This window comes from Parasteatoda tepidariorum, chromosome 7 (genome assembly GCF_043381705.1).
Source record: "Parasteatoda tepidariorum isolate YZ-2023 chromosome 7, CAS_Ptep_4.0, whole genome shotgun sequence".
In the NCBI taxonomy this organism is placed as follows: domain Eukaryota; kingdom Metazoa; phylum Arthropoda; class Arachnida; order Araneae; family Theridiidae; genus Parasteatoda; species Parasteatoda tepidariorum.
The window spans coordinates 44487292-44497811 of NC_092210.1; the positions used below are offsets into that span (position 1 = coordinate 44487292).

A 10520-nucleotide genomic window follows, 5' to 3' on the forward strand; every position below is an offset into this window, starting at 1 on the left:
CTAAATTTGGTTATAAATAAATTTCTTAATAATATCACTGCAGATTTTCAATAACACATGAAAATGAATACATAATATTACAAAAGATGTGAGCTTTCAAAAGTACAAGATTTTGGTTACTATTCAAAATATAAGTGTTTCTTCAAAATTTTAAATTTATTTTTTCTAGAACATATTTAGAAACACTATCCTTTATAAAAAATATATAAATTTTATGTATTAATTAAATTTCACATATGAATATAGGTTTTTGACATTTTCGACATTTTTGACAGTGAGGTTTTTGACGTGACGGTTTAAACTGTCAAAAACTGTCACATGTCAAAAACCTGCCAACCCTGGTTATATACAATCATTTCTGTACAATATTTTTAATTATTATCATTATTTTTTTTTTTTTTAAAAAAAGCTCATTTTACCAAGATTTGTATAAATAGTATCAAGTAAAAAAATGCAAATATCACCTTTCTCAAATACGAGCCCTTTAGATTTTCTTGTAACCTTTCGTCCAGAGTAGGTTTCATCAATGTCTTCTAGCAATGGTGCTGTTCTGCTTCTTAATTTGCTTCTTTGAAATAAGTTTTTATGCTCGTTTTCAAATTGGGCTGGTAATGATTCTATGGAGAGAAAAAAAAATTAAACTAAAAATGGAAAGCAAAGAGTCAGTGGATGCGGAATTATTTATATAATATATCAAGGCTATAGTGGAAAGTGATATAAGAATTCCACAGAAAGCATTTTAAAATATTGTCTGTAAGTGAACAGATGAGTCCTGTACAGTATAGTGGCAGTTATGATAGCAAGTTATTACAAATGAAAAGGTAATTGCCTATCCATTTATCGAAAATAATATGCTAAATAGATTGTCATCAACTTTTATTTAAACGCTTGTCTTCAACCACAGAACAATTTATTGCAATAACTTTATCTATCAACACTCACAACATGTCTACAACCTGAGTCTTGCAACTGGTGGAGAGAGTAACCGACAGGAAACATATTTACAAGCATATACGATAGAATCAGCGCATCAGAAAGTAATAAATCAAATTTATGATCTAAAATTTTTGATATTTTTTTTCATTTGCTTTTTCACATCATTCAGAAGAGCTCTCGAGGGCTGCACAGTAACAGTCCTCACGTGGTTTGCGGGTTGTGCACCTCTACTTAAAGCCAATTTGTCTTCAATTACCTTTAAGAAATCTCGCAGATAGCAATATCCCTTTTTCATTCTAGATTTCAGTGTTGATATTATGTGTTAGATTCATTCTTGATAAAGCTAATGTAGTCATTTTATGAATCACTTGTATAGAGAGATTTTATAATAAATATTGAAATGAAGTATTTCCGTATTGTTATTTGCATCAAAATAATTGAGGGAAGATTTCTGTTTTATGATCTTAACCAAAAAAATCAACAAGTTTGGCAAGTTCCATGCAGTGGTCTGCAAGAAATTAATAAAAATATCAAAAAGGAGAATACTTGTAGAATACAATACTTGCAGCCATCCCAAGAAAACCTCTACAAGTTTTTAATTAATAAGTTTAAAATTTGGCACCTTGGCAAAGTGTAACTGGCTCTAACAGATAACGATACGGAAGTATCCCTTTAATCATGAAGGTGATGGCAGGCAGGGAACTTTAAAAAAATCAGATAATGTAGTTAACTAAAAAGGCAAAACTCATAGCCAGGGAAGATGGGGTTGTGCCAACTACAACCAAGGCGACTAATACCTTCAAAACTAGCAAATTAGTTTTAAAAAGAACATGTAGAGGTTTGACTGGGTTGGATACGAGTTGTGCCCTTCAAGTTGGACTTCTTCTGTGTTTTTTTTTCTTTAAGTTTTTCTTTTGCTTTCCGCAGCCAAATAACTTGATTGTGATTCTTGAAGTGATGATTCTGCCACGGTCAAGATTCCTGGTAAGAATAATCGCCAAAAACAAATTAATACAAAAAAGGCTGTGTCAAAAGGTACAACTTGTAGTTAACCCGGGCATGCCTACATGTTTTTTAAGTTAAAAACCGAGGCGCAATAAGGAAATTTCCCCGGCGTCTGGCAAAAAAGTGCAAACATGAACCTTTATAAAAATATTCCAAAATTTCAATATATTACCTGTATACTCATGGTCATCTATATCCGAAAATTGCGGAGTTGGATTGGAAAGTTTTGCTATTTCCACACCTATAGAAGACATTTTTTAAATTAACAATAACGAAAATAACCCTTTTCGTTCAACAAAAATATAAATATGCATAGATTTTTGCTCTTAATAAAAAAAAAAAAAAACTGCACGCGAAAAATACAATGTAAACTGGATGTAAAATGTTGTTGATGAAAACAAACAAAACGAATATTTGGCTTATTTTTGTCCATTACAAGCACTCACAGGTATCTCTTAAGGTTCGTTCACTTTGCATGTGACTCACGCACCTTCGATTCGTTAAAAGAAAAGGAGAACCACAGTTTTTGGCAGGGAAGTATATTTCACCAATCAGGTTCTCCTTCCACTTTCCCTCGAGATCAGTACGAAAATCATATGCATTGAGAATGGGCATAACTTATCACGTGGCTGTCAAGCCTCTTTGTTTCAGTCTTTACGAAAAACAGAAATAGGTAGCCTATAGCGGTTACGCATAAATTAAATTAAATAAGCTAAGCAGTTATTTCGAAGTTTTACCATTGTTATGCAAATTTCATTAAGTAAATCATGGATAATTATGAACAAATTCCAGAAGACGTTAAGCAAGAAATGTTAAAGTTGTGGGAAACATGTTCAAAAAATGAGTTGATTAATAAACTGAGATCTTTAAGAGGGTCACCTGAAAAAAATCTTGTTCAGTGTGGGACTGATACAAATTCAAAAGACTTTCCAAATCAACATAATTTTCCTGAAACAGTTAATGCTATAAATGATGCTTTAGTTAATACCCATAATAAAGAGCAAAACTATGATAACAATATTTCTTCCCAATCCAAGGACAACTCTTTATTCCTTGAAATTAACCAACACTCTCATCCTGTGAATAATTCTGATTCATTTAACTCTGAAGAAAATGGTACTTTTGACTACGATAGCATTAAGAGTAATCCTTTGTTTAATCCTCTTGTACTTCTTCAGAAGATTGATTTGACAAAGATTAACAATGAAATTTCTGGAGCACCAAATTTTATAACTGAAGGTAAAAGTCAGCAAGATGTTGGTTTGTACGATTCATCAACAAATAAAATAAATGGTGAAAAAAAGAAATTGGTGCGCACTAAAACTAGTAAAAACATATCAATAAATGCTTCAGATAAAGGTCTGTATAAGTTGGAAGCTGACAAGTCTGTGGGAAAAGTGAGTAAGATTTCACATAAAGCTAACAGAAAATCAAATAATTATCTGCAGAAAGACAATCAATCTAGCAAACTAGAAGTAACTCCTCTTAATGAGGGATCTGATATTAAATCGCCAAATAAAAAAACAACCAGTGCTTCAAAAAAGTCAATCCTAAAAAAAAAAGTGGACACTAATGTAAATATGACAGTTACTGATCCATCTACAGCTGATTCTAACAAGAATTCTGCCCCTGATAAAAACAAAAATGTTGGTATAGAGCAGCCTGCCAAAAAGAAGAGTGTTAAATCGTTAAGAAGTAATAAAATTGAAGAGTCTTGTGATTCTATGCTCCCCTCTCCTAAAGAAGATCACCCCAATAAAGAGTTGGATTTTAACTCTGAAATAAATGGCATAAAGGAAGTTAAAAGGAAAAAAATTAATGATCATAAGAAAAACGTTGATACTAACATCACTAAAAAATCTAGAATAAAGAAACCCTTGCAGAAGAATTTAAAATTAATTTCAAATGCTGATATTGAGAAACAACCTACGGCCTTAAGTGACAATGTTACAGATGAAGTAAATCTCTGTTTAAGTAGTAAAATTTCTCCAAGTAATCATATCAAAGTTTCAAAATATGCTGACAGTGAAAACATAAATTCAACTGAATTAAACTTTAATGAGGGAGCTACGCCCACAAGAGCCAGATCTTTGAGGAAAAGAAAAAATAATGGACGTTTGTCAAATAGTGAAATTGCATCAAATCTGGAGCAGAATGTTTTAAAGAATATCGCACATAGTTCTGATGTGGAAATCAAGAAACAACATTCAACTTTTAATGTTCGAAATGTAGATGAGGGTTTAGTTAATAAAATTTCTTTAAATGATAAGGTACCAGTTTTTGTGTCTCCCGCTGTTCCAATGCAATCTACTTCTGATGACCATGTGTCTGTCACAAAATCTGCATCTTTGAAAAAAATGAACAATGAAAGTTTGTCAAAGAGTGAAACAGTATCAGGTTTGGGAGAAAATGTTTTAAAGAGAAAGACATTTAGTTGTTCTAGTGCTGAAACTAAGAAAGGGCCTTCAACTTTTAATTTTATGAATGTAGATCAGGATTCAGTGAGAAAAATAACCTCAAACGGTAATAAGACTGTTTTTGTGCTTCCTGCAATTTCAATACAATCTACTTCTGCTGATCAAGTTTCTGTCACAAACTCAACGCTTTTGAAAAAAATGAGCAATGAAAGTTTGCCAAATAGTGAAACTGTTTCAAGTTTGAAACAGAATATTTTAAAGAAAAAGACATCCAGTTGTTCCAATGTTGGCAATGTAGGAGAATGCCAAAACGAAGATGATACTATAAAATCAAATTCGACTATTGTCCAAAATACGGAAGATTCGATTTTAACCTCTAAATTACGAGAAAAACTTAAAGCTAGTGAGGAAGTTAAAAGATGTAAGAGTTCAGATGAAATGCAACAAAATGCGGAAAACTATTCTAAGTTGAGCAAATTATGTTCAGCACATGGCTTAAACTTGGATGATATTTTTCGTAGGAAAGAGGTACAAGAAATGTTGGAAAAATTCAAAAATAATACTGAAGCTATTGTTTTCCTTGGCACTCACAAATGTCAATCAACTGGAAAAATTGAACCAACTGTGCATGTTCACAAGTCCAAGAAAATTTTATTAGAAACTTTAGCAGCAATCCAAAATAAGAATGGTGTCCAGAATCCAAATTCAGCTAATGATTCTATTTTAAATAAGTGCTAAAGCTAAATTTATGCCTTTATTTAGAAACTTCTTTATGTAATGTTGCATCTCTTCTTTACAGTAATAGAAACTTTTAAAACTATAAGATGTGCAATATTGCATAGTTCTAAGTTAGGTTAATATTCACAGTTCCAAACTATCGTAAACTTTTTTTGAAGAGAAAATTAAAGAAGTTTTTTCAATTTTATTTGATTATAACCATTGACTATAATTATTTACGTAATCCCCAGTGTTAGTCACAGATTTTTCTAATTTTTATGCTGTGACAGTTTGCCTAATGTTGAAAAGGCTGAGATAATTTAATTTAAATCATGAGATTTAAGCAAAATGTATGAAAATTGAAAGAGAATTATCAGTCGGACAAAATAAATAAAAAGATAAGTTTCCTTTTATTAGTGTTGACATAATTATCATGTATGCTGTTGTATAATGATCAATTGTACTAAATTTTATATTATTAACTATTCTTTCCTTTTCATGTGTATTAATAAAAATTATTTGGTTACATAATTTATACATGTTACATAAATTGCTATTTGCATTAGATGTCTTGCAATCTGGAAAAGTTGGGGTAAATTTTTAAAAAGAGCCAGGAAAATTTTTAATTTGAAGAAATTTTAAATTGCTGGGCGAAGGATATGATTTTTGTTACTCTACCTACGTATTTTAAATCTTCTTCTTAATATTTTTTTAATTTCTGTTTTCTTTTTTTTTCTATACATTTTTTAAATTTTTTGGAAGAAACTAATTTATTTTTTATTCAAATAAATTTATCCTCTCATCCTTCCTTATAACCAAAGAGAAAAAAAAATGCCCTGATTTTGTAGATAATAAAAAAATGTGTATAGTTAAGTTTGTTTCTTAAATCTGTGCATAAGTATTTCTGTATTATATGATGAAAAATGTAAATAAAAGCATATAAATGTGTATAAATAATTAAAAAAACATGTATAGTTAAGTTTCTTTCTTAAATTTGTGCATATTTAGTAAAAGTGTTTCTGTATTATATGATGATAAATATACATGATAAAAATATTTGTTATCCTGTGCATTAGTCCCCAACTTCTTTAAACTGGCAGCCTTTATTCTGTGCAAATAATTTGAGAAAATTAGAAAGATTAAATCTTATTTGTGTAACATTGGATTGGAATGAATGAAATAGAGAGGAGAAATAATGAAAAGTGTGTTTAAATAAAGAAAAGTTATCTTTTTACGGTACATATAAGTGCCTATAAGTACTTTATATAAGTACTTTATAAATGCCCTTTATTTCTAATATGTATATATATCATGTATGTAGTGCTACCAGAAAAGTGCACTGTATTCTATATTTTTTTTCTTTATGTGCCTGCTAGTTAAAATCATTGGTTTAAAACTTACATAATTTATCTATGTAACATTAGGAATATGAAATACAGCCCAGGGTTAAATTGTGATATTTGAATAATCAATGGGTAATTTGTTGCCTTCTTGCCAAAATTTAATTTAGAAACTGCATAAGAAAATTTAGTTCAATTTTATAAACTTTAAAAAAAAATCAAAAATATATTAAAATTCTAAAAATTATGCTCACTAGTTCAAGGTGTAAAGCGATTAAAATCATTTGACATTAAATTTTATTTTTAGTAGAAGGTTTTGTTTTGAATATTTATTAGATAACAAAAATGTTTTGTAACCAATATTAAAAAATATATCTATATTAAAGGATTAATTAAAAATTAAATAGTATTTTTAGAAATTATGTACTGTAAAAAGGTAATAAAATTGTTTTTTTTTCACTGAGAATTTGAAAAACCTACTTTAATTTTTTTAAAGAAGATGAAATGTGCAAAATTTCTGTCTAAAATTTTTAGAAGTGTACTTTATAGAAATTGTTGTACGTTGTCTTTTAATTGTCTTATTTTGATGATTATATATATATTACTTGAAGGAATGTTTTAATTACTATCATTGTCAAAACTAAATACATTCTAGTTTCTAACTGTCAATTTTTCTCCTTTGGTCCACTTCTGAAAAAGATTATGCACTCTTTGTTACATGAATCAATATTTGCACAATCAAACAAAACTTTTATTAAAAGTTATCAAGTATTAAAGCAACTGGGAAAACAACTTAAAAATAAATTTTGTTTATTGAAATATTTTTGCAAAATACAAACAAAAATTATATTTAACCTATTTGCATTATGATGTTATATTACAATCACAACTTTATCTGTTGTACTTAAACTAAGTTTCATTTCTTTTACTCCACAGTCAACTGCAAATTTTAAATTATGCATTAAAGAATTTATTTCATGAATGTTATATAATAAGAAAATTTCATTTTCTATTATACTGAAATTTAATAATTTTTAAATATTTATAATTGGTTTTGTTAATTTTATTCCCAGATATTGTTTAATTCATTGATCTAAAATATCTATATTTTCTGTTTATTAAAATAATTTTTTGTATGCATAAATAAATAAAAATCTGAATTGTATTGAGTCTGGAAAACTCTTTTTACCCTTAATGGAGATTCTACTTTTATATAACTGTTTATAATTTGAGAATATGCATTTTTTATAATTATATAATTTTTGTATTATCTGTAATATGTAGTATTCTTTTTTTCTGCTTATTCAATCTATATACATTGTTAAATTTTGTTATAGTTATAATTTCATCAATTGAACTCAAATTAAGTTCACTTTTTACAATGCACAGTATCTGTACATTTTATGCATTAAAAAAGTTATTTTATGAATGTTGCATAAATGAATGCATAAAATAAAATTTTCATTTTTCATCATACTTAAAATATATTAAATTTTTAAACATTTTATATTGATTGTGTTAATTTCATTCCTAATTATTGTTGATTAAACAATATTGATTGGAAATACTGTAAATATTTTTGGTTTATTAAAATCATTTTATTATTTAGATACATAATTAATTGAAAAACTGAAATGTTTTGTGGGAGAAAAAATCTTTTTACTGCTAGTAGTTGGGAAAGTTTCATCTTTTTATAATTTGAGAATAAGCAATTTTTTTCTTGTTATCATTTAGTATATAATTAGGTACTAATTTTATTATATTTAGTGATTATTTTTCCCTCTACTCAGTCAATTTAGATTATTTTGCCATGATCTAGTTTTAACTTCATCAATTTAACTAAGTTTTATTACAATGCACAGATATTTGCAAATTTTATTTTATACATTAAAGAATTTATTTTATGAATCCTGTGTTTTATTTTACATTAAACATAAAATGTACTAGTTTTTAAAAATTTTTCACTAATTATGGTAATTGCATTTCTAGTTATTATTTAAGCCATTGATCTAAAATATTGACAATATTTTCTGATTATTAAAGTATATACATAATTAAATAAAAACTGATTTGTAATATGTGAAATAGTTCTTATTATTGATACTCAAGATTCCACCTTTTTATATCTGCCCGTAGTTTAAGAATCTGTATTTTATTTATTGGTATCATTGCATAAAATGTTATATTAGTGCAAATTTAAGGCAAATTTTATTGACAGTGATAAGTCAATCTCAGTAGCCTCTGTAGGGAAAGAAAGATACATTATCAGTTATAGGTTAGATTTAATATTAATAGTGTTTCAGTAATCCTAATGGAATTTATTTTATTTCTTTTTTTTAATTTTTTTATTTCAATAGGAAAAGACCGTAATTTGATATTTAAAGGGAAAATATAAGAATATATTTGTCAGCAACATTGTAAGATGAAAGGCAATATTGTCCCAATAACTTCTTTTGCATTCATTCTATCTTTCTTCTTCTACAAACAACATGCAAAATATTCTACTTTACTTTGATATGCTTTTAAGTACAGATTTATAAATACTGTTTAAATATAAATAATATTTAGAACGGAATATAATTTTTAAGGCATATATTTTAAGTTTATTTTAAAAAAAAGTTGGGAAAGATTTGAAGAAAAATTCCTATTAAAGTAGATTTTTTACTAAATTTGCTGCTTGCCTGTGTATTTAAATAAGTATTACTTCTAAATAATGAAGTAAGCCTAATTTATAGTAATCAGTTTGATTATTATTCTTTTTTTTAAATATTCTTAAGAGTTTTTTTCTAATTCTGATTTCTTTATTTTTTAAAATTTACAAAAATATGTTATAATTATTTAAAGTTAATTTATTATCTATTACAATTCAAAGTTAAAAATTTAAAACTAATTAGAGCATGTTATATTCAAGTTATTACAATATTAGTTATAAATTTGAAATATTGTTGTCAATCTATCTGTTATTGTAGTAATTTTTTTTTTACTGGTAAAATCCCTATTTATCCCCTGTCATTAAAATATTTTAGATAATGTGTCACAATGAGCATAAAATTTATAATTCGCAAAATCGACTTTACTTTCATATCGGCAGCTATGAATACTGTATTATAATTTTATACTTAAATTTTTTGGTATTTATCAAATTAGTTATCACTAGATACAATTAAATTGTGCAATATCTCTGAAAAGTAAATAAATAAGGAATTTCCTCTATTAAAAAGGATGAAATTGTTCACACATTTTTAAACCTATTTTCTCCCCTTGAAAATTGTAAATCGTAAGATTAACATGGATTTAATTCTTTAAGGTGCTAAACTGATACTCTATATATTTTCGTTTAACTAAAAATTTTATAAATCATGTAATTTAAGTTTTTTTATAATTTATGGAAAAACAACCATTTAAAAAATTAAACATATGTAACACATTTGTACAGATTAAGGATTAATATAATATTGATTGTGCCATTGCTAATTATAAAAAGAATGTTGAATATAAACATATGATACAAGCACACACAAGAAATAGTGCAGAAGAGTACCTTAAGATTAAAAGTCTGAAATTGCAGTATTTTTACTTTATTGAAAAAAAGGTTTTAAGGCAAACATTTTCGTGACAATAAAAAAGAAAATTCGGACACAAGGTTGCTGTAAGGCTACATGCTATCTGGGTGATAAAAATAATAAAGCAAAGAAACTATGGTAGCATAGCAATATTTGGTGATCGTAACTGTTGAACATGTTGAGAGACATTTTATGGGGAGTTTAAGAAAATCCATTTCAGAATGTGTAAAAACAATAAGATGCTATTTGCAAATCATTTTTATCTTAAAAAGGCTCGTAAGTCACATATTTGGTAGAATGAAACAATTTCGTAAAAAATGAATCGTACAATATTCTTAAACATAAATATTTCATTCTTTTTAAAATGTCTCATAACATTCACTAATTTCCTCAATTATATATATATATATATATATATATATTCAAAAAAGGGAGAAATTTTCAGGTATCAATTATAATAACGTAATCAAACTTTCCAAAAAAAAAAAAATATGATATTAATTTTTCTGGAAAAAAAAAGTCTGAGTTAACTGGAGAAAAAA

General features: G+C 27.0%; 1 protein-coding gene across 1 annotated transcript in view; it reads right to left on the reverse strand.

Moving 5' to 3' along the window:
• The window catches only part of LOC107452289 (protein AATF), a 53604-nt gene extending 51151 nt beyond the window's left edge, over positions 1-2453 (reverse strand). Inside the window, exons 1-2 of the mRNA XM_016068651.4 lie at positions 2114-2453; positions 465-617 (exon numbers count right to left, since the gene is read on the reverse strand). Of these exons, the coding sequence (XP_015924137.1) occupies positions 465-617; positions 2114-2195 (235 nt within the window). The 5' untranslated portion in view covers positions 2196-2453. The remainder of the gene's footprint in view (positions 1-464; positions 618-2113) is intronic.
• Positions 2454-10520: the final 8067 nt, after the last annotated feature.